General features: G+C 40.1%; 1 protein-coding gene across 4 annotated transcripts in view; it reads right to left on the bottom strand.

Annotated features, from left to right (window-relative positions):
* The window catches only part of LOC122543076 (transcription factor COE2), a 267,093-nt gene that overhangs the window by 18,011 nt on the left and 224,177 nt on the right, over positions 1-24,905 (bottom strand). For 2 of the 4 annotated variants that reach the window (XM_043681302.2, XM_043681301.2), the window contains 5 exons: positions 23,171-23,259; positions 17,322-17,387; positions 13,623-13,800; positions 8,765-8,950; positions 3,290-3,472 (listed from right to left, as the gene is read on the bottom strand). In XM_043681302.2, coding sequence (XP_043537237.1) covers positions 3,290-3,472; positions 8,765-8,950; positions 13,623-13,800; positions 17,322-17,387; positions 23,171-23,259 — 702 coding nt within the window. The remainder of the gene's footprint in view (positions 1-3,289; positions 3,473-8,764; positions 8,951-13,622; positions 13,801-17,321; positions 17,388-23,170; positions 23,260-24,905) is intronic. The other 2 variants (XM_043681304.2, XM_043681305.2) reach the window with 2 other exon arrangements.

Genomic DNA, 24,905 nt, shown 5'->3' with positions numbered 1-24,905 from the left:
ATTTGCTGATGATACTACGCTGGGTGGCAGGGTGAAATGTGAGGAGGATGTTAGGAGATTACAGGGTGATCTGGGCAGGTTAGGTGAGTGGTCAGATGCATGGCAGATGCAGTTTAATGTGGATAAATGTATGGTTATCCACTTTGGTGGCAAGAACAGGAAGGCAGATTACTACTTAAATGGAATCAATTTAGGTAAAGGGGCAGTACAAAGAGATCTGGGTGTTCTTGTACACCAGTCAATGAAGGTAAGCATGCAGATACAGCAGGTAATGAAGAAGGCTAATAGTATGCTGGCCTTCATAACAAGAGGGATTGAGTATAGAGGCAAAGAGGTTCTTCTACAGCTGTACAGGGGCCTGGTGAGACCACACCTGGAGTACTGTGTGCAGTTCTGGTCTCCAAATTTGAGGAAAGACATTCTGGCTATTGAGGGAGTGCAGCGTAGGTTCATGAGGTCAATTCCTAGAATGGCGGGACTACCTTACGCTGAAAGACTGGAGCGACTGGGCTTGTATACCCTTGAGTTTAGAAGACTGAGAGGGGATATGATTGAGACATATAAGATTATTAAAGGATTGGACACTCTGGAGGCAGGAAACATGTTTCCGCTGATGGGTGAGTCCCAAACCAGAGGACACAGCTTAAAAATATGGGGTAGACCATTTAGGTTAGAGATGAGGAGAAACTTCTTCACCCAGAGAGTGATGGGTGTGTGGAATGCTCTGCCTCAGAGGACAGTGGAGGCTCAGTCTCTGGATTCATTTAAGAAAGAGTTGGATAGAGCTCTCAAGGATAGTGGAATCAAGGGTTATGGAGATAAGGCAGGAACAGGATACTGATTGAGGATGATCAGCCATGATCATATTGAATGGTGGTGCAGGCTCGAAGGGCAGAATGGCCTACTCCTGCACCTATTGTCTATTGTCTATTGCAGACTCTGTATTGATGTCAGCAAGATGGATCTCATAGAATCTGAGTTCCCTGAATGGGGCAGTGAATCTCATCCAATCAGGGACCTCTGGCTGACAGACAGAAACAGGAGTATCAGAGAGTCTCCTCACTCTGAGAGCTGCCTCTGAGGCAGCTGGGCCAGTGTCAAGGACTTGGCATGTGTAAATAAAGGGTGACTTGCTGACGAGAGACCAGCCTCTGATGAGTTATCTCATGTTCCCTTGGCAGAGCACTGAAATTCCACTCTAGACTATTTGTCCAAATTCAAAAGCAAGAATGAAACATGCTGATCCAGATTTTTGCAGATGGCGCAATGGTGTCCTTTAGAAGTGATGTGCAGGCTCTGGATCCAGATGTTTCACCCCAATTCCTGGTAAATCACATGTTTGGTGGAAGATGGGTGATGAGGAAAGTGTATGAAATACACAGGCACAAATTTTGAATTACCTGGATATATAACTGCACGCTTGCAAGTGGATCTAACTGCTCCAGGAACAGCCTCAGTCTGCAATATGTTTTTCATGACTTCATGGTGGAGACTGAAATGCTCTCGTAATTAGACAAAATACGTCATGCTGTTAAGATGGCAAGTTATTTAAATCCTCTGTTTGTTAAAAAGCAAAAGACTGCCTTCCTGAGTCTGAAAGTGAAAAAGTGATCTGTTCTACAGTTTTCACACCCTCATGTAATGATTGTAATGAGGCCAGCCAGCTGAAGCTCCTAGAACCTGAGTTAATGACATGTATCTGAGACAAATCATTCCCTTACATTATGCATCACTCTGGTCCCTGCACTGATCCTTCTGGCACTCCACTGGTTTCAGATTGCCATTCTGTACTCTGATTGGTCTTGTTATGCACTTTTGAATGATCTGCTATTACATCCCTTGTAATAGGTGCTATATGCTGTCAAGACCCCTTAGTGAATGTTTTAATAAGTTCACCTCTTATTCTTCTCAGCTGATGGAGTGAGGTGAGAAAGAACATGTGGAGGCTTAAGTAGTCTGTCATGTAATAGCAAATTTACACATTTCAGCACTGTCTATGCGATGCGATTCTAGTGGTGCAAAGAAATTCCTTTTAGCTTCTCCTCACATTGGCACAATTTAAAATTGATAGTGTAATCACTGACTATCTAATCAAATAATTTCTTTCTCAATTAAAGGAACTCTTACAATTTTACTAAAAATTATCCTATGACCACATGTACCTCCCCATAACAATAGTTTATTAGCTCAGATATCATTCTGCAGAATCTGTGATGTACATGTATCGTGGTTTGCATGTCTTTTCTAATGTGTTGGCCCGAAACCACAGTTAATCTGAGCGCCCACTATTTATCATAATTTCAATGTTTTTACACTCAAAGTGCACTTGTCTCTTGCCTGATGCTGATTTGACAACAGGGATCTGTACTCAAGTCCCACTGTACAGTTCAAACCATTACTTTCTAATTCAGAAGAAAATGTGCATACAGACTCAAGCCCAGTGGAAGATAACGAGCACCACTGGACCACTTATTTTTCCCAAGCAGCCAGTTGTACTCTGTAAACTCAAGCTCTGAGCTTTTAGAATTTATTTAATGACAGGAGAATTGAGACCACTCCTGTCCATTAAAAGGCACCCACTTCCCAGCTGAAATTATTGAACCGAGATCAGTAGTAGAGAGGTCAGTTGATGATTTCTTCCCTTTTCTCTCTCCCAATTGTTAAAGCCCCTCCTCAGCTTATGCCAACATTGTAGTCTGACTATCCTTTTGTTCCTGTGCCATCAGAGAGATTTTGGGGTTGGGAAGTTCCAACTCAGCTATAATAAATTCAAAGAAACTGGACTGGATATTTTGCCTCAGGTGACATCTTGAACAACTGACATCCTCATGAGTGTGGGTAGCACTTCCATCTCAGTGTATAATTTTGAATTGATGTTTTGCCATATATGGAAGAGGAGCCATTTTGAATGTAAAGTACTTCTTTCAGAACATTTATTCTCTCTGAATCTTTCTTGATCCTCGAATCATCATGTTTTCTCAAATTGCTGTCCATTCAAAAGCAAATCTTCTTATGATTGAGTGACCAAGGCATTGGTGGGGAGGTAGTGAAATGGATTTTTGATGATAATCGTTGTTACTTGGCAGCTCATTTTATACTTGAGTTTTATTTCAGAAGTGGAATGGAAAAGAAAAGTGGCTGGGATATTAAAGTGACTGACTATTTGTGGCTCCCATTTTTCTACCTATCACCGAAGACCAATTTGACACGCCTCCCTCCCTGATCTCCATGTGATGCATGCCATCATTAAATGTAGAAACTTAATCCAGGCAAAAAGCCGTCTCCTCACCTCGGAATCCATTTCCATTCCCATTAGAGCAGGCCGGGGAGGGGGAGTCTTGGGGTCGGATCACCGGTGCAAAGGCGCTCTTCTGTTTCACTGCGGGGAAGACAGAAGATGAGAAGGGAAGTATGGCAGATGTGCTGGAGGACAGAGGGACAGCAGAGGCCACAGTCGGACTGGAAGGCATAACTGTAAGAAATAAAAAAAGGGGAAGAAAAGAACAGCTCTGTCTTAGACATAAAGGACCCATCTCCTGTGGAACTGGAGTATTTGATTTGTGTAGTGAGCGAGTTTATAATTTAAAGGAGCATCATGTCAGCATGACAGCATTTGGCAAACATTTCATCCATTTGAAAACGCAGCAACCACTGCACAGTATATGCTCAGAATGTTCAGAGTTTCTTTGTTTTTATCAATCTGAAGCATAAACCGAGACTTCCCTCCACAGATGCCGTCTGACCCACCAAGTATTGTCAGCTATTTCTGTTGTTAGTCTAGTTTTCCAGCAGCAGCAGTATTTTGGCTTCTGACCTCCCTTTTATTCCCCATCTTCCTTGAATGCTCTGACTCTTGTTCACTTGAGCTGTCTGGATGATTGTGCCCCAATCCTTATGTATAAGCTTGCATTGTAAATGTTGACAAGCTATGGAACATCGAGGACAACACAGCTGACTCTGATCTTGTATTCCGTTCATACATTCTCTAAAATGATCCACTAGACAGGAGTTATGATGACTTTTTACCTCTTTGTGAATTTATTTCTTGGAAACTGTTTGACATTCTAGCTGTTGTATACAGTTTTAAAATCTTCTTGTATTTCATACCATTACAGCAGTTATATGGTAGTTTTTAATTACTCTGCTCACTGATGTCTTACTTTCAGAACTGATAAGGTTATTAGCTTCTACAGCCTGACCCACATGGCTAATCCACTACAAATTTGGGTTGGGATAACTGAGTGACCTTCCTGGTCAACAGGAACCCACTGAGGGGACAAATGTAGATCACTTGGACCAGAGCAAGCATACGTGCATCAATTATTTTACAATGATAAATGCAAGTGATATTGTAAAATTTCAAAAACAAAGCTTCATATTTGTCAATATTTTCAAACTTGGAAACATCCAACTCCTCTTTCTCTGCTCCAGATAATTATCTTTTTTCCTGCATCCACTGATTCCCATATCCTCTATATTACAATGGACACCTGCTTCAACTTCCATAATGCCAGTCTACGCACCTCACTCAGCCCACCTTCTTCCAAAAACCTCATCTGGACATTTTTTTATCCTCCAAAGTCAACAAATATAATGCATTCATCCCTGGTCTCCAATATTCCAACTTCAATGAACTTCAGCTGATTTCAAATTCTGCTGCCCATAACAAATCCCATTTATAAATCAACTCCTGAACTTACGGAGTTATGTTGAATTCTGAGCTGGCAATACTTCGATGTTAAAGTTGTCATCCTTGTGTTCAAGTCCCACCTTGCCTCTCCCTATTTCTGTGACCACCTTCGATCCTCAACGTTCATCGTACGGTCTCTGAACATTCCTGATTTCCTTTGCCTCACTAGTGACAGCTATGTATGCCAGGGCAGGTCTCCTCTTTGAGATGCTCCTAACAATCTCCTTCTTTGACCAAGTTGATAGTCACCTGTCCTCATACCAACTTGCTTGACTTAATGTCAATGTTTTAATCTCACTGTGTTCTGGTGTGACATCTTGCGAGGTTTTACTGCATTGAAGGATTAATATAAATGCAAGCTTCTCTGATATTTCTGATGCTGGGTATCCAAGTTGGAGATCCAAGGAACAAGTGGTAGAGTGGAGTCATCAGGGAATTTCCCACACTTTTCTGCCAGGAATTCTCAGTGCCTACTTTCTATCTGGTAGGTGATAGAATGGGAGACTGCATATTAATGAGGTGAGATGAAGGAATACGAGGCTTATTAATGAATGGTAACCCATGCTAATAGGCATCTTACCATTCAATCGCAAAATTCTCATCTCAGCTTTCAATTCTTGATTACAAATGGGAGTTATTCAAGAAGGTGGACGTATCACCCAGTTTTCCCAAATTTCTTCCCAAATGGCCCATGTCATTTGGGGCAAAGTAAATTCAACTGTGAGTTCTTATTCAGCAGACAGACTGAGGGAAATTTCATTCTGATGATGTTGATCATTTTAGCCTATTTCTTACAAATACTCAGTGACTTTGATACAAGGCACCGTGGTGATTGTGACGAGCTGACTCTGAGGACGCTTAATTGGTGTCAAGGACTCTCCACATGTAAATAAAGGATGATTTGGTGATGGGATACCAGCTTTTGTGGAGTTATTCCGTTCATACATTCTCTAAAATGATCCACTAGACAGGAGTTATGATGACTTTTTACCTCTTTGTGAATTTATTTCTTGGAAACTGTTTGACATTCTAGCTGTTGTATACAGTTTTAAAATCTTCTTGTATTTCATACCATTACAGCAGTTATAGGGTAGTTTTTAATTACTCTGCTCACTGATGTCTTACTTTCAGAACTGATAAGGTTATTAGCTTCTACAGCCTGACCCACATGGCTAATCCACTACAAATTTGGGTTGGGATAACTGAGTGACCTTCCTGGTCAACAGGAACCCACTGAGGGGACAAATGTAGATCACTTGGACCAGAGCAAGCATACGTGCATCAATTATTTTACAATGATAAATGCAAGTGATATTGTAAAATTTCAAAAACAAAGCTTCATATTTGTCAATATTTTCAAACTTGGTGATAAGAGAAGAGCATGGTTCTAAAGAAATTTGCTCAAAACTATCTTTAAGTTGAGTGTAAGCATTGCCATTATTTGGGAAGCTTGACTTGTTCCATCCTACTGTTGAAGACTGGGCCCAGTATATAGAAAGAATGTGTTATTTTTTCTGGGCAAATTATATTGAGGCAGATGAAAAGCAATGAATTATTCTCCTGACAGCTTGTGCACCCACAGCTTTCTCAGTTATTAGGAGCCGACCTTTTCCTGAGGCACCAGATATAAAAACCTTCCAAGAATTGATGGATTTAGTTAAGGGATATTACAAACCCAAGCCTCCACTAATTCTAAGACATTATCAGTTTTATTCGGCAATTTGAGAACCAATGTAATCTATATCAGGATTTTTGATTCTGTTAAGATGACTGGCAGAGGCATGTGACTTTGGTTTAACCTTTTGAGACACAGTTTGGTATGTGGAGTTAATGATGCAATCATGCAAAAACACTTACTCGCTGAAGCCCAGCCAGACTTCAAACAGGCACTACAACTGCTTTATGATTGAAAAAGGAGGCAAGTGGAGCATATGAATTGCAGGGTATTCCGATGCAAGTGGATACCCTCGCCAGTTCAGCAATTACATTGCATCACTCAGGACACATCTTGAACAAAGGGTCTCTGGGTCAGCCCACAGCAAAACCCGAAAACAAAACCTCGCCTTGGCCAAATGGTTAACATTTTCTTCAGGATCCGGGCCAGCAATCTGAGTTTCCTGACTGGAGTTGTTAATCTGAAACAATCCAGGAGCCTGGGATGACAGATATAAACAGGAGTTTCAGCGGTTCTGTTCAGTCAAGGTGCTGCTCCAGGGAAGCTGGATCAGTGTCAAGGACTCTTCAAGTATAACTAAAGGGTGACTTGATGATGGGATACTGGCCTCTCTGGAGTTATTTCAGGCACTATAGTGTTGCAGTAACAATTATTTTCAAGAGTCAGGAGCATTTGCATCAGACACTATTCCTGGAATATTAATCTTAAATGCCTCACCTAAAAAAGCCAAAAACAAAAACCTTACATCCACCAAAAATCAAATGTTAAACTGTTGTCAAAAGTTTTTTATCATCTATTTTTCTGTCGCTCTCCTTGTAAAAATTTTAACCTGAAGAATTAAAAATTCACCATAATTCGAGGAAACATCACTGACTCACTTAAACAGAAATTATAAATGCATGAAACAACTTAAATCAAATTTTAGACGTTGTTTGCGGAGATCATTGAGCTCAGTGTAAGTGCCTATCATTATGAATACCTTACCAAGTTCACAGTCTAAGCTTGCAAAAAAAGGGACTGGAGTGCAGCTTGCTCCTGTGGAGCTGCATTGCTGCCTGTCCAGGTCTTCAACAGAAAGGTGAAAATTTAGGAAGATTGCGAACTTGCTGAATACTGCAACAATTGTGGCAGTACAATTCCCCCAGTCAGTGTCCGATGGAGCCATATGTGACCAAAGCATTTGGTGGAGAGTTGATAGTTCAGAGACCCGACCAAATGTCCACTTTGTGTGCATACTAAAAAAAAAATTTACAGTTTGCAAAGTAAAACTGGTGCTATTCTATGAAGATTTCATCCATGTTACATCCTACCATTTCTTTGAAATAACATCATATTGACTTCTTGAACTTTCCAAAGACCAGGTGACTGTGAAACACAGTACCTCCCCCTTCTTTCCTCTACTTTATCTTTCTTTTATCTGCCAGAATTTTAAGCCTCAAGCTTAATGTCACTATTTCTTGACTTCTGATCTGGTCTTCTATTTTCCCAATACCAGTGCTATCCTGGATTGTCGGGTGGCCCTTCATCAAAGTTTCTCAATTGAAAGTAGTGCTGAAAACTCTGCCGAACAAATATAAACTTACGCCATGGCTGTTGAGGAATAGCTAATCATTTACTTTGTTTGTCTTCTTAGCTGGATCTAACTTCATACGATGATGTTAAACAGGCAAAAACAAATGAGCAACCCCTTCAAAATAAGAAGTGAAAGGGACTCAGTGTTATCCGCTTTACACAAACTAAGTCATGACATTTCTCCTTGAGTAAAATCCTAAAAAGTATTGGTGAAATTGGTAAAAGCCTCTCTGTAGTTCTGATTCCATTACCTTTTTAAGGAGCACTTCACTTTCTTCCTTCCTAAGATACTGGTTCAGATTTGGTTGCTGCGTAATGAAAGACTGCAGTTCTCCAGTACTGTGCACTAGGAAGTTACTTGGGGGTTTATATCGCACTGAACACCTAATAAATCTTTTAGAATCTTCATATATTGGCTTGATTTATTGCTTCCCTGGTGTCATCTATAACCAAAGATTACTGGACAATGATTAGGAAACAGAATAATTGCAGTTCTTTCCTACCCTGTACTTACTGTCACTGATTCTGATTGTAGCAGCCTCAGCACTTCTTTAGTTTTGAAAACTAACTCAAACCACTTCAAACCTGGGCAATCTTTTATAATGAGTAGATGGTTAGCAACCCCATTCAAAGAGAATACAGGACACCAAAGGTCCATTATATATCACATTTATTGGCAAAGCAGTTGAACCCAACTTCAAAAAGTGGTGTCCCAGCAAGATAAACAGACAAAAGTGAAATGGAAAAATACTGAGAGCATAGATATTCATGTTTTCCAGAGCAAGTCCAATACAGTGGTTACAGTGAACAAGAAAAATGACACTTACTGCCATAGGGTGAGCTGACAGGAGAGCTGTTTAGGAATCCAGGAGAACTGGGTACTCCAAGGTTTGACATTGGCACATTGCTATATCCATTGATGTTGCCGCCCACTGTGTTGTAGTTTGATTGTTGTGGTGAGTGGGTGGGTGCATACCCACGTGGAGAGATGCTGCTGCTGTTGTGGATATATCCTGTCCATAGAAACAGGGAAAAAGTGAGGTAAGGGGCTACGCACTGATCCCCGAAGTAGTTTTTAAATCACTGCCAAAATTAACCGTCTGGTCTTGCAAACAAGATACATGTCCATGATTGTATAGATCCCCTCATGCATAAGAGCATTATATCTATTCAGAGTGTTAACAGACTGCGTAGTTCTTCTGGATCAGTGGTGCTGGAAGAGCACAGCAATTCAGGCAGCATCCGACGAGCAGCAAAATCGACGTTTCGGGCAAAAGCCCTTCATCCTGATAAAGGGCTTTTGCCTGAAACGTCGATTTTGCTGCTCGTCGAATGCTGCCTGAATTGCTGTGCTCTTCCAGCACCACTGATCCAGAATCTGGTTTCCAGCATCTGCAGTCATTGTTTTTACTGTGTAGTTCTTCTGCTGCATGCTTGTCAATTGATGCTGTACTTCAGAGGAGATTGGCTTTAGTGACTGAATTGTTTCGTGTTCTTAACTAAGTACTTCTGACCATACTTTGAAAAAAAGTATCGGTTATCTGAATTCCCCATTCTGTTTTATTGGGACACTGCGCTAAACTTCTCTGTACCTGAGGGTGATGAATGGGTCATTCCTACTAGGACATGGCTCCTGATCACTGCTGTATGAACTCTGTTGGGTGTATGTCAGGATTGGTTGTAATGTCATCCAAAAATAAATAATCTGCTGTGCTCACTGCTTTTACCCTAAAGTATAGGAAGAAGGTAGTGCTTGTTTTGTGGAACTGATTATGAGACAGTGCCTTCGGGATAGGAGGAAAGACAACAGGGAGATTGGAATAATCTGAAAATTGCATAGTACAGATTTGATAATTGGTTCTGTGTTGAGACAAACTGAGGAAAATTTAAAGAACTGTGACTACAGACATGCCATTATGAAATGCCAAGTGAATTGAGAATGAATAGGATCTAACCACAAGTGATTAATGGAATCATTAGGAGAAAAGTGAATCCTCTTTTATTCCAAATTAGTGAAGTTTTCACCCTGCTTTCCATTCTTTTACTTGAGCATGCATCCCTTTCACAGTGACGATCACAGAGTGACGGTATCACAAACAAACAAAGGAAGTGTAAAACTATTTTTGTTGGGAGAATATTGCACTTGGAGGCACAGACCTATCAGCAGTGAATTCAGGAAGCACCTGTACACACATGGAATGTCAGAAAATCCTCGTCAGCATCTGTCATCTAATACTAGTTAGTTTTAAATCTGTTCTGAAGATATGAAGGGATATGGGGTGTCTGGAATTCAGTCACAGATCAGTCATCATCCCAGGGAATGATGGAACAGATTGGAGGGGCTAAATGGCCAATTCTTATTCCTGTGAAAAATTTGGTTTCCTCTTCTCTTTCCCTAGCTTCAATTGTAGACAAGCTAGATTCCAATAAGTATTTTTCTTTTCCTCATATTTAAATTTTTCAAGTGATCTTCAGCTGATTATGATTATTTTCCCTATCCAAAATTCAGCAGATATCATTGAAAGAATTTTAGGATCTTCCCTTGTGTACTCTAGAGATGTTGATGCTTCCTCGAGCTTCCCTGTGCCTGTGCTTGTGCCTCTGTGATATAAACCAACATGTGAGCTTTCTTTCTGAGGCTCAGCTATTCACCATAGCCACTGGGAAACTTGAGCAAAACCATAATTTCCCTGGACTTCCAAGAGGGTTCCATTCACTCCATATGATGTAGCAATTTTTGATTTACCGAAGTATTTCCAGCCCCACATTGGATCCAGAGTGACTCTTTGAAGTTTGGATCATGATTATGTATATCTGCACTCCAGTTTTAACTTGGTAATATGGACACAGGGCCACTATTTTCCACATGAGCATACTAATTATTTGAAGTGCTTTGTCATGAAGTTGCTTTGCAGTCCTAATTCCAAAATCATGTTCTTGATCATGCCAGGGACTGAGCAGGCCAATATAAGGAAGTCAGTTAGATTGGAACATAAACTATGCGTTAAGTTGGTGAGATTTTAATGTTAGAATAAATTTCCTTTGACATGCTGAAGGTTGAAATAATACTGAATGATTTATGAAGTAAATTGCATTGTGTAGGAGAGAGAAAAACTTGATGGGGGCCATTTATGCCATTTCCAGTCACTCCAGGTTAGAATGTTTAGGAACAGCCAGGCATTTTGCATTTACATCTGCTTGAAGGGCCTGTCAAACCTGGAATGTAACCAGCACATATTTAACCACAGGGACTTGGCTAAATAACAAGACTGAACTGATGTGAAGCTATCAGCACCAGCAGTAACTCTCTCATCTCTATTTGATCTGCCATTGCTTGGTACCAATGGAATGCAATGCAACTAGTCTTTGAGTCAGCAAATAGATCAAGTGACAGGTTTGCAGATTCTTTTTCCAGCTTGTCTGCCATGTTAACAAGAACAAAAACTAAGTTACAAAGGAGTGAGTGAAGGAGTGGGTTTTGCCTAAGTGCTTGCACAGTTAACAGGCAACTGGAGAAGAATCTATTGGCATGTGTGTGTTAAACTCATTTCTTATACAACACTGCCATTGTTCAATGACTGAACAACATCTTGCACCCAGTCCCAACATATGCAATGAAATAATATTACATGATGATTTGACAAAACTGTAGGTGGGGAACTTTCCAATGAAGTCTTCAGTAGTGACAGTAATGATAGCTTTTACAGTTTCTTTATTGTTCCTCAGACTGACCCTGACCAAAGAATATTTGTTACATAAAGTCATTGAAAGATTCCACAGTAAAAACACATGAGCAAAGATTATGTTTTTATATGGTAAAACAAAAGAGGATCAGTGAACATATTACACCCTTAAGCCGTGATCAAACACTATCAGAACATTTCTTTCATGAAGATGGATCTCATTGGCCAACCCATTATTTATTGCCCATCTCAAACTACACCTTAAACTAAGAGACTTGTTAGGCCATTTCAGAAGCAATTATGAGTCAACTACATTGCTGCGGATCTGAAGTCATAGGAAGACCACACTGGAAAAAGATGGCATCTTTCCTTCTTGAAAAGACATGTGTGAACCTAATCGTTATTTTTAATGCAATAGATGAAAGTTTCATGGTCATCGTGACTGGGTCGAGTTTTGATTCCATATTTATTAAATTAATTTAAATTCCATCAACTGAAATAATGGGATTTGAACCTCTATGGTCCACTTCATCAAGGATTCTGTTCTAAATCTCCTGATCACTAGTTTTGTGATGTTACCTTTATTCATGCAGATGAAGGTTGAACTTCTCCTCTGCTCCAATTTCCTGTCCAGATCCCAAAACCCTTTGATAATCTTAAAATAACATGTCAAACTCAGTCTTGAAAATGATCAGTATTTGAGCATTGCTGGGAGGTAGAATTACAAAGAATCACAACCTTACACTCCTTCACTCAGTCCTAAATAGCCCATGCCTTGAGACTTGCTAGATTTAGACTCTGCAGCAATAAGAACCAGTCCGCCAGCATATAATGTTATGGTGCTTTCAAAATAACCAAAACAAGATAACTTTATTTTCCGCTACTTTTTAACTTGTTGTTTTGTTTCATTCATGCGTGAATCCCACATGAGAATGCCAACAATGTGAATATCTGGAACTTTGCAAATTCCTTGGAACCTAAAGGATGCATTCTGAGTGACCCATGAAGCTTTTCACACTGAAATAGATTGGAAAGATGAAAAGCTTTCCAATCTATTTCAATCATGGTTGATGGGCATTTCAATGCCACTTACCCACACTGTCGCTGAGGCTGTCTGCACCTTCTCATGAAGTATATCGTGCTTGAGATTGTTTTGTGAGATTAAATGCAACCATCTCACTCTCTTGTTTGAGACATTATCCCACTGCAGGATGGCTTCAGCCCAAGTGTTCCCTGGCTCTAGATTCTTGAGGATTCTTAATTTGAGATTTTAAGGGCATGCAGGGAGAAAATGATGTTAGCATATTCCCACCTCCGCAGACCTGAAATGCCCACTTTATCAAGCACAACAAAGGTAACACAAAGAAGAAAGGATCCAGTGGGAACAAATTATTCAATTATTCTGAAAGATTACCATGAAACATGTTGACGATGACTCCAAGAGAGACTATCAGTGTTAAGCACTTCTGCACATTGTGGTTCATGTAAATTATGATGATGTAACTTATCACATGACTTTGATCTCAGACAGAGAGTTGAGAATGAACATGTAAAGAGACACTTTACTGGAGAAGTGTATTTCATTACCCAGTCAGCACAGTTGTAACTAAATTAAGGTTACAGGATACATGGAGTTGAAGAACCTCACTTCATGAGAAGGTGCAGACAGCCTCAGGGATAGTGTGGGTAAGTGGCATTGAAATGCCCATCAACCATGATTGAATGGCAAAGTGGATGCGATGGGCCGAATGGCCTTACTTCCACTCCTATTTCTTGTGGTCTTACATGCACAATCAACAACCTGAGATAATCCAGATCAGTATCTCAATGTACAGGTTGCAGAATTGGCTTAAAGTACAAAATACAGCATCTGCCACACCATCACTTTGATAAAGCCAAAGCTCATATCAGTTAGAGACAATACTCAGTTTTTGCTCCTGAGCAGAATAGAATGAAAATAAGTTGTGAATGTCTGCCCTGTACCTGAATGTTTGCAGCTTACCTTGGCTGTTGCCCTGTGTGGACTCTGAGATGCTGACTCCCAGTTGACTACCATAGGAGTTCATTCGCATCATGCTGCTGTGGCTGGGAGTATTAGAAAGTGTCGGAAGCTGGCTCGGGGTCCGAGGCACACTGTACAGAGCTTCTGCAATATCGGCTGCTCGCTTGAGAATTATTTCCTATGGAACATAAGAAATCTTAAGAAATGGAAAAGGCTTTTAAGCCTGAATCGTGACTTTGTATCAGACTTTAATTCTTTGCTTCCCGACATAAAAATTACAGACTTTTTTTGTTACATCCTCGGTATCCTTTTGTCCAACAGTCATGAGGCTCTTAAAGTCCAAAGCATTACATTACCTCACTTCTTGCCATTGTGCTGACATTGTGAACCTTAGCTCCTCACCTCAGCTATTAACTAATGGTATTGCCAATTTATGACATTTTTGAGCCTTACCTTCTGATCACGTCCCTCTTTGCCTCCTTCTTCAGAAATGCACATAATTGTGTTTGAGCCATGTATGCTTTCAACAGAACACTGGCTCCTGAACTTTAAATCCAGGCTTCCTTTCTCTTCACTTCTCCAAAGGCATTAAAACTAATTGTAGTCCTCATTCTAACCCTGAAACCCAACCCTGCAGCCATGCCAATGAACTTCGTACATTTTGTGATTGAACCTGGGGCCTCCTTGGTCAGAATGGCTCAGGACCAATTAGGCACAATTGATCACTTTAGACAAGTCAGGATTTTGTTTCTCTTCCAGTTTTTGTGTTGCTGATGTAAAATGAGAGTCACATATTGAAATTTGTTCGCAAGTCTAACCAGTCAGGCTGTGAAGATGTATAACTCAGATCTTGTAGGCAACAATCCCAACATTGTCATGCATTAGTCATCAGATTTAGATGATCTTCTTGAACTTCCTTGAAGATCCCCATTTAGATCCAACAATGGAGACAAGAACAGTGTTTCTTTCCCATCCAATTTGTACTTTCAGAACATATGGCATTTATAAATGTAATACAGAAATTGATAACATTTCTATCACTTTCCGACCAGGAAACTCCAATCTTCCCTAGCTGACCCATTTTAAGTTTTCAGTGCACACACAATTGAAATGTAGCATGATATTAAAACACGAGATGCAAATGAATATTAAAATCCTGTGTCAGTTCCAACATCAGAAATTAATCTATTACGAGAATATAGACAAAAGCTACTGAAGTAAACAATCCAAACACAGTCTTAAATTGAAAAGGTTAACAAAAATTGCCTGCATCTATCTACTTTCTTTCATCCTTCCAACTTTTAAATTTTACTTTTACTTCTTCCAATGTTTTTCTTTCCTGGAGCTTTGAAATTTTAACTTGTTTTCACCATTTCATTTTCCCAACTGTTGAAATATAAGAACTTTAGGAAATTGCAATTGAATTAGATTGCAGTATGAAGAGTAGCTCCAAGGATGAGATATTTAGCTAGGAACAGCACTGAAATCACCCCTATGACCATCTTTGGCAGCTCTGCTGGCAACATGCAGGAAGGAAAGGCCAGTGAGACAGACAAATAAGTTTGCTGCTGACAACAGATGTAACCACAATAAATGAACAACAAATCTGCATTCCACTTTCAGCAGAGAACATTTTGAACTGAACTATAGCTCAGTAGGTTTAATTATTCCTGTACCGGTCCTTCACTCCTCCAACAAAACAGTTTGGCAATGAATCAGTCATCCATTTTCAAACACGTTTGCACTGTTTGTGGTTTGTAGTGAAATTCCTTTTGTCAGTTTCAAGTTTCTCTGTAGAATTGCTGACGGATTATTGAGGAAATGCACAGTATAAGCGATTCAAAGCCGATAATTTATAGGATTACAAATTGACTTGTTAAATCTCGAGATTTATTAAAGACACAGGATGAAATCTTGTCGAGGCAGCAAAGGCTCGTCAGCCAGCTAGTTGAGCAGCGAGAGACTTGCAAAGCTTCCTCCATGGAAGGCCTACCTAATGTCTGTCAGGTATTAGCAAGACTAATGGCATGTTTTTGTCTGGAATTAAGATCCCAGGGACAGAGGTCTGCACAATGAATACGGCCAACCAATCAGAGGCCGGGTGGCTCTCTCCATCGGGAGCATCATGGAAGAGTCCAATGGTACTCTGTATCTTCTCCTCCTCCCACCCCAAGATGACACAGGACCAAGCAGTAAGGTCTGTGATTTGTGATGAGGAGGGTTTTATGGGTGGGGCATTATAGGGAATATGAAGTGAGGTGAATGATATGAGGGATTCAGAAGCAAGGACAGGAATAGGCCCTTGCCATATGCCCAGTACCTGGATCAGGCACTGATTGCCTTTAATTGAGAGACCCCCACCCCACCCCAGCTGACAAGTTGGTGACACAAGTTGAGTTGTTGAGCATGCCACATGCCACACCCCAGCTTGCACTTGGATTAATCCCAGTGCCATGGAATGAGGCCGTTTTGTGGCCTTGAATTGGCAGAGATACAGAAATGTTCAGAATAGGCTTTTCCTGATTTTGGCTTAATTCTGGTGGAGATGAGAAGACAGCGGAGGTGGTGGCTGTGCCCCTCTTTTGTATAATTTATGGAGTTATCCTTTACAGTTAATTAAAGTGCCTCAATGTGACAGATTGGATGGTGTTCTTCAGAAGTACTGGAGAAATCACCTTTCATTTCCATATTTGCCCTCAGATAAGCAACTTAAGAGATAATTAAGTGTGGCAATGGTTTAGTCAATGGTTCTTTCTGGACTTGGAATCCAGAAACCCAGTCAAATGTTTGGGTGTCATGTGTTTAAACCTCTCCATGGTAGATGGTGAAATTTGAATTTAGTTAAAAATCTTCTGAAATCTGAAAAAGGCAACCATGTAACCACAAATGAATGTCTTAAATTCACATCTCATCTCTGATGTCCTTCAAGGAAGGAAATCTGCAACCTTTAACTGTTCTTGCTTACATTTGGCTGCAGACCCACAACAATGTGGTTGACTCTTAAATGCCCTCTGGGCAACTAAACATGAGTAATATATGTTGGTTTAGCCAGCAATGCTATATCCCATGAATAAATAAATATTAGCCATAATAAAGAAATGAAACCTCTTCTGCAAATCAATATGGTTTTTGACAGGGAAATATCCCCTTCACAATGTCAACAAGTTGAGGAATTTTTTGCCAAAAGTTATAATTTTTGTGTTTACTCAGAGCAATTTCCAATAGCGTCATCCAGTTTAGAAAAAAAAAATTGTGAAGTGCTGTTTCTAAAAAGGAAAGATAAATCAAGATCAGTAAAAGGAAAAAAATAAATCAAGTTGTTAATGTTGTTGTACCAGATGCCTTCTTGGAGTCTTGATGTCAGATTGGCTGCTGCAACAATGTTACTGACAGAAGGCCAATAAAACCAACAGAACAAAAAAATGCTACTCAGATAGGATCTTGTCATGATTGGGTGTAATAGTAACTGGGATATGCAGATTCTTGAAAAGCAAATGGTTTGTTGACAAATTTTCATCTTATCGTATATAATATTTCATCTTATGACTCAAAAGTAGCCTATTAAGCTATATATTTTTTAAAAATTAATTTTCATTGGATCAAATATTATGTACATATACATAAAAGTGAGTAGGACCGACTATATTTGATTGACTGCTCTTTAGTGTGAAGGGAGTTGTCACTAGCACTCTGCTGTACCTGGTTATTTGGTGGTCCTCCGTATAATGCCTCAACAAGATCCGCTGCTCTTTTCAGTAACATCTCCTGTGGGAAATAAACAGTCAATTACTCTGTTATACAAACTCATGAAAGGATCACAGGTCTTAAGTTAAGCCACAAAGTGTCTCAGAACTACAAGACACGTGGTAAATTGACTCCTGTTACACCGTGCCAATACATCTCTGAAATGTTAGATAGAGCATCTGGCCTTCACTCCAGTTGCTGTTGCTCTCTTGATCCTGGCCTGCATTCAGCACAGGAAGAGAGGAAGATTTTCCAATTCATTCACTGCAGGCTAGAAAATAAGTTGCTTGTGTTCAAGTCTTATTCTCACCTGCACAAAGTGCAAATTTCAGGGAAAAGCTGACACATACTATTGCTTGTTAACTGTCTTACCTTTGAAAGACAGATGCAGGAAGTCAAAGAATAGCAATGTATAAACTGTGGGCTACCTTCCTGATGGCACAAAAATAGCACACAAGAAATGCACCAAAAAGGCTGCCAATTGAGCTTGCCTAACCAGTAGGGCTTTGTGAAACAGAATCGTAAATGCTGCTACACAGAAGGCTAGTTTGCTTGCATACCTGTGTTGCTGCTGCTGGTGCTAAAGCTACTCACTTTATCCCATTTATTGTTCTTCATCCTTTAATCTGATATATGGAGTGCTTACTGAATTTTTGTGTTGTAAGTTGTGGTTGACAACATCAGCAGTCACTTTGGGCAGTGCATTCCCTATTCTCAACATTCCATTCGTGAAAAAATTCAGACATTTTCCCTTTATGGCTCGTATTATCACAGGGATATATAGCCCAATGTCACTGATCTAAAAAGCGTTGGGAATGAGTTCTCATCGGGTCATACAACACGGAAGCAGACCCTTTGATCCAAATATTCTATGCCAAATATAATTCCAAACGAAACTAGTCCCACATGCCTGCTCCTCGTCCATATCCTTCCAAACCTTTCCTATTCATGTACCTATCCAAGTGTCTTTTAAACGTTGTAATTGTACTCACAAGCCCAATTTTTTCAGGAAGTTCATTCCACACATGAACCACTCTCTGTGTGAAAAAATTGACCCCATGTCTTTTTTAAATCTCTCTCTTCTCACCTTAAAAACGTGCCCCCAGTCTTGAAATCCCCCATCCTAGGGAAAAGACAACCAACATTAACTCTAACTATATCTTGTATTATTTTATAAACTTGTATCAGGTCGCCCCTCAATCTCCTACGTTCCAGTGAAACAAGTCCCAGCCTATCCATCCTTTCTTTATAACTCAAACCTTCCATACCCAGCAATATACTGGTAAAACCCTCTCCAGCTTAATAATATCCTTCCTATAACGAGGAGACAAAAACTGGACACAATATTCCAGAGGATGTTCTTCACCAATGTCCTTTACGACCTCAACATGACTTCCCAACTCCTATATTGAAAGTATTGAGCAATGAAGGCAAGCATGACAAATGCCTTTTTAACCATCCTGTCCTTATTTGATGTAAACCTCAAAGAATTCCGTACCTGAACCCCGAGGTCCCTCTGTTCTACAACAGCACCCAAGGCCCGACCATTATTTGTATAAGCCCAACCCTTGTGTTTGGACCAAAATGCAACACCTCACATTTATCCAGATTGAACTCTATCTGCCATGTTTCAGCTCATTGACCCATTTGATCAAGATCCCTTTGTAATTGTAGAAAATCTTCTTCACTCTCTAATATGCCACCAATTTTGGTGTTATCCGCAAACTTACGAACCATGTGTTCTATATTCTGATTCAAATCATTTGTATCAATGACAAACAAAAATGGACCCAGAACCGATCCCTATGGATCATCGTTAGTGCCAGGCCTCCAGTCCAAAAATTAACCTTCTACCACCACTCTGTCTCCTTTTATTAATCCAATTATATATCCATATTTACTTCCTCAAACTTCCTCATTTTTTATGACTTATCACGGTGTTGCCAGCTTTGCTCACTTCCCTGAAAATGACTAAACAAAAAGATGATCTATCTTAGGTTTCCCATTGAATACAACCCAAGTTTTGCGGTCTCATCATCAGAGTAATGGGTCAGAAAACAAGGTTCTGATGCATCACTGTGGGTACTGCATGTGGTTGGACCCAAATAAGCGAACCTGATTCATTAACACAAATCAATCTCATTCACTGTTTTTTTGTGCTCCTGCATAGCAAGCTGAAAGTCAGGAATAGGTTGGCTATTGTCAGGTTCAATGGAAATGCTGCTCACTGCAATTTTAATGCCACAAAAAAAAGTTCAAAGTTCAGTAACCCTTTTCACTCATTAACTATTTGATGTCCAAGAAGCAACAATAAAGGAGGAAAGGTGACCCAATAGATTGGGGTAGGCCATTGTGAAGGAAAAAAAATTTAGTTTGATGGTGCAGGTCTCTCCATGTTAAATGATGGCTGCATGAAGGTGACTGCCATTCACTGGCTCATTTATGAAGGTAATCAAAGTCAACCTGCCTGACTTGAAATGTAAACAAAGCTTGGCACTTTACTGTCAATCAGCATGAATGGGTTCATTCTATGTGGCTACACCACAACCAGTTAGAGTCCACTTGCCAACCAATCAACAGCCTCCTCATGCAGTATAAATGTGGCTTTCCCCAAGCTGGTGTTCTTGCGAATTGTCCTGATGAATGCAAGGCAAACATCTTCGACAAAATGTGTCTTTTTTTTTCAGAAATAGTCAAGTTCTGTGCTGCCAAATGCCTGCTTCTAACTTTCTCAAGAGGGTTGGAATATAAAAGCAGCGATGTACTTCTGAGACTTTATAAAGCTCTAGTTAGGCCCCATTTAGAATACTGTGTCCAATTTTGGGCCCCACACTTCATTCTGGCACTGGGTTGTGTCCATCGGAGATTCACACGGATGATCTCTGGAATGGTAGGCCTAACATATGATGAATGGCTGAGGATCCTGGGATTGTGTTCATTAGAGTTTAGAAGGTTGAGGGGAGATCTACTAGAAACGTACAAGATAATGCATGGCTCAGAAAGGGTGGACACAGGGAAGTTTTGTTCGTTAGGTGGGGAGACTAGGACCCATGGGCACAGCCTTAGAAGTAGAGGGTCAATTTAGAACGAAATGAGGAGACATTTCTTACGCCAGAGAGTGGTGAGCATGTGGAATTCATAGCCACGGAGCGCAGTGGAGGCTGGGAGGTAAAATGTCTTCAAGGCAGAGACTGATAAATTCTTGATCTCGCAAGGAATTAAGGGCTCCAGGGAGAATGCGGGTAAGTGGAGTTGAAATGCCCATCAGCCATGATTAAATGGCGGAGTGGACTCAATGGGCTGAATGACCTTACTTCCACACCTATGTCTTATGGTCTTTATCACAAGTCGACCCAGAAGGAAAATACTGTAAATGCTGGAAATACCTTGAACGCTGGAGAAATGCAGCAGGTGTGGAGAGAGAGAGAAAAACTGAGTTAATGTTTCAAGTCCAGTATGACACTTATTTAGGATTCAATGAACTGTCTGAAGAAATGTCATACTGAATTCAAAATATTAACTGTGTTTCTCGGTACACAGCTATTGCAAGACCTGGTGAATTTCTCCACCATTCTCTGTATTTATCCCAGAATGAGCGTTGATAACTTGTAGATGATTCCTGATTTCTGCACTGGCTCAGAACTGCCAAAGATGGATTTGAAGCAGAGCTCATGCTTAGGGATCCTTGAAGCTGAGCAATGACTATCAAATAAATGCCACTGCTATAAATGCCAACTGCTGAATTTTCAAATCCTTCTCTTTGCTGCTTTACTCAAAAAAAAAATGCTGATATTACCATGGCAAGACCAGCATTTATTGCCCATTTTGTATGTCTTGTGAAGGTGGTGATTGGCTGCCTCTTTTGGCAACTGAGTGTCTTGCTCGATAATTTCTGACTATTCCTTGTAATTCTAATTCCTTCCATGAAATTTGAGAAGATAAAATTAGTTTTTGAAGTAAATAGTTGAAAAATAAGTTTATTCTAGCCAACATTTGCATTATCTATGAACTGTCAAACACAATGTAATATATTTTTGGTATCCTCTATTTGGTATTAGATATTTTTGCAAATTTTTTATGTCAGTAGCACTTTAGCAGTAATCATCGCTAAATGGATGCAGTGATTCACCACAATTCAATCGTGCATACGTTAAACATTTAGTTGAAAGCCACTTTGGACACACCGGGTTTTGGAGTGATAGAAGCAACAAATGGTTCCAGATCATGTGATAGATTTCATACAGCAATGCACTAAATGATGGCACATTAGAAGAATTCAAATTTATTTTCAAGGAAAAATAAATGTAGAACATTTGTCAACATTTGCAGTGGAAGCAGAATCTAATCATTCCATTCTTCTGTTGTTCTCACAACAAATGTGAAGATAATTGATTCAGAACTGTCCAAAGTGCTGAAACAGATAAATGCTAGTTTTTAAATCATCCAATTAAAGTCAAATTGATTTTGAAAAACCATTTCTCCAGTTGAGAACATTCCTAAGTGAGTGGTTTATTCTTAACATTGAATTGGAGTAAACTTCATGGGATTCCCTGTTGGCATTCTTGTCTGGTTTAAGCTTTTCTGGAACCTAGGCTCTTTAGTTCAATGCTTGTTCTCCTGGACTGTATTTCAGTATGAAACTAATGTTTAAGATTTACAATATTTAAAATGCTTGTATTTTTCATGAAAAGAAAATGGAAAGGCATAGATGAACTAAAAGGAATGTCTGAGTCTTAAAAATATCTAAAATAAGTACCAAAATTGTCAACATAGAAATAAAGCTTTGAAACCTTATTTCTGAACTATGTAACAGGAAAAGGCCACTTGGCCCGTTTTGTCTGCACCACTAACAGAGATTTACTTTCACTTCCTCAGGAAGTATGGCGAACTGCACATATCATTTCAAGAATAGCACCCAGTGTCAAATCTTCCCTATTTGTACCACCTAGTAGCAGTGATGCCCTTCAAGACACACACAGTATTGGCACAGGGCGAACGTGAGGACTGCAGATGCTGGAGATCAGAGTCAAGAGTGTGGTGCTGGAAAGGGCTTATGCCCGAAACATCGATTCTCCTGCTCCTCAGATGCTGTCTGACCTGCTGTGCTTTTCCAGTACCACACTTTTGACATAGTATTGGCACAGCTGGATGTGACAAAACAGGTAGGACAACTTTGGCTTTTTTGCAATGATTTCATCTTAATGATTTGCTCATTGCACGATTGATCTGGGATGGTGCTATGCCAGTGTCAGCTTTCTACTCAAGCATGAGGTTCACCATAGTATTACCATTCAGCCTTCCCACTCCTTAGTTATTAGTGGTTGATACCCAATCTGGTGATGTATTCTTCATGTGAGCACATCACTGTTACACTTCTGGGGTACCACCAGTTAGCTGATCTCAAACAGACAGCATTTGGGGTTATTTCCAGTTGCCCTCAGCATATCTGGGAATGCCAGCTGTGGATTGCAGCAAGTAAATTTGCTGAGAAAATTGTATGTGACTGTGGACATATGAAAAACAGGGCTTGAGATCCCCCTTCATTGTTAAAGAAGTTTCCACAGTTCAGTGCTCACAACATCTGAGTTCTTCTATCAGGAATACCTGAAGACATTAGATCTTGTGGCTTTCAAGAGAAAGGAATAGAGAGGTGCCATGTTATACCTTCAGCTTGTGAAATTTATTATATCTGTGTATGTCTACAATTTTCAGTTCAGAATTGAATGCAGCACAAGTGGATTATGCACATTGTTTGTAGGCATGAATGTAATCTGCCGTGTATTGTCAACACAACCTCTACAAACCTTTGCTAGTCTTTCTGGATCACCGGGGTGCCGAGGAATGACCTTCTGCAGTCTCTGGAAACCGTAATCTATTGTGGGCTCATTCAGTGCTGTAGAAACAAAGAGAAATTAATCATATTAATTGCTACAAGGTTGAATTTTATTGTGCACTGTGTATCATAGCATCAAACTTGTGATTTTAGTTTTTAATTGAGAAGACTGAAGTGCAGGACATCACAATTGAAAGGAGTCAGAAGTAAGGCTCGTTAATTTAGGAGTCTTCTTTGATGTTGGCTGGGAGCTATTTTAATTTCACTAATCAGGATGGTGGGATAAGATCAGAAAGAAGACATATTGATGGTAGCTAGTATCCAGATTGGAAATTTGAGAGTTGAAGACAACAGTGTGTATGTTTAGTGTCTGATTTCACACACTATGCGAACTTTGCAGGTTGTGTGGTTGTGCAAGGATTCACCGGAAATGGCGCAGAAAACCCCACACGTTTATACCTTCCAAACTCAGAAATACTGGTGATTTCATTTTGAGGAGGTGGGGATTTTGTCAGCTGGCCGGAGAGCTGATGCAGACCCACACTGACTCTTTGAGGGGAAGTCCACAAATGTCTATGTCAATCAGGCATTATTGAGGCCACCAAGTTCTTCACCTGAAATTAAAATGCTGGGGCAGATGTCCTGTTGTGTAAAAGCCCCCAACCGATCAGAGGCTGGCAGCATTTGGACATGACAGTGGTAAGGAGGAGGTTGTAGCTGCTGCCAGAAGGACACCCAGGGTCGAGGAGGACGAAGATGTGATTTCTTGGATGTTTGGCTTCTGGATTGTAGGTAATTGAGATAAGGGAAAGCTATGTTTTATGCAAGAGAAGGACATCTCAGCAAACATCCACTCTTGCTCAATGTTCACTCTCTTAATCAGGAACTGATTGCCTTGAATCAGGGTTTCTCCCTGCCACAGCTGAACGGCTGCTCACACAGCTTTATCTGTTGGGCATACCATATTATGACAGATGGCAGCTTGACGCCTTAAGTAGTCCTTAATTCATAACATAAAGGCATCAATTGGTGGTGACATGATAAGATCAACCAAGAGGACTCTTGTGTTGCACTGCTTGTGTCTGTACCACTGAGCCAAGGAAGCTTTGTTTCAACTCCCATTTGATCCAGAGGTGTGCAATAATAATTCTGAACAAATTGATTAGACAATTTCAAAGATCAATCAGACACACATAAAATCAAAATCAAAGAATATTCCAGATTCTTAAGTTGAAAGAATTTGCTTTTTGTTTGTTGCAAGGGTCGTATATGAAATTAACTTGGGCGGTATTGGACTGAATCCCAGTGCGTCAAGGCTCACACTTAAAACTGCGTATGCTAAATTTTTAAATGTATCTATAGATACTTACTGTATTCCAGACATTGTAACTTCTTTTTAATGTCAAATGACATTTCCTATTCATCTCATTGAAGCCCCACACAATGTCGATATCAGCATTTCATCTCATCAGGCAAAAAGGAGTAATTCATTTACTTCCGGTCTTTTGCTCTGCTACTTTTCCCCTTCAAGGGAAGTAACAAGCAGGTTAGACCAAGAGCCAATGGACGTTATCCACCTGGATTTTAAGAATGCCTTTGACAAGGTGCCGTACAGAAGGCTACTGAGTAAGATAAGGGTGTGAGAGGCAAGGTGCTAGCATGGATAGAAGTTTGGCTGTCCGGCAGAAAGCAGAGAATGGGGATAA

The sequence above is a fragment of the Chiloscyllium plagiosum genome, unplaced genomic scaffold (genome assembly GCF_037043375.1).
Source record: "Chiloscyllium plagiosum isolate Xiang-an unplaced genomic scaffold, Cpla_swu_hap1 HiC_scaffold_48, whole genome shotgun sequence".
NCBI lineage: Eukaryota > Metazoa > Chordata > Chondrichthyes > Orectolobiformes > Hemiscylliidae > Chiloscyllium > Chiloscyllium plagiosum.
This window is presented reverse-complemented; position numbering and strand designations above follow the sequence as displayed.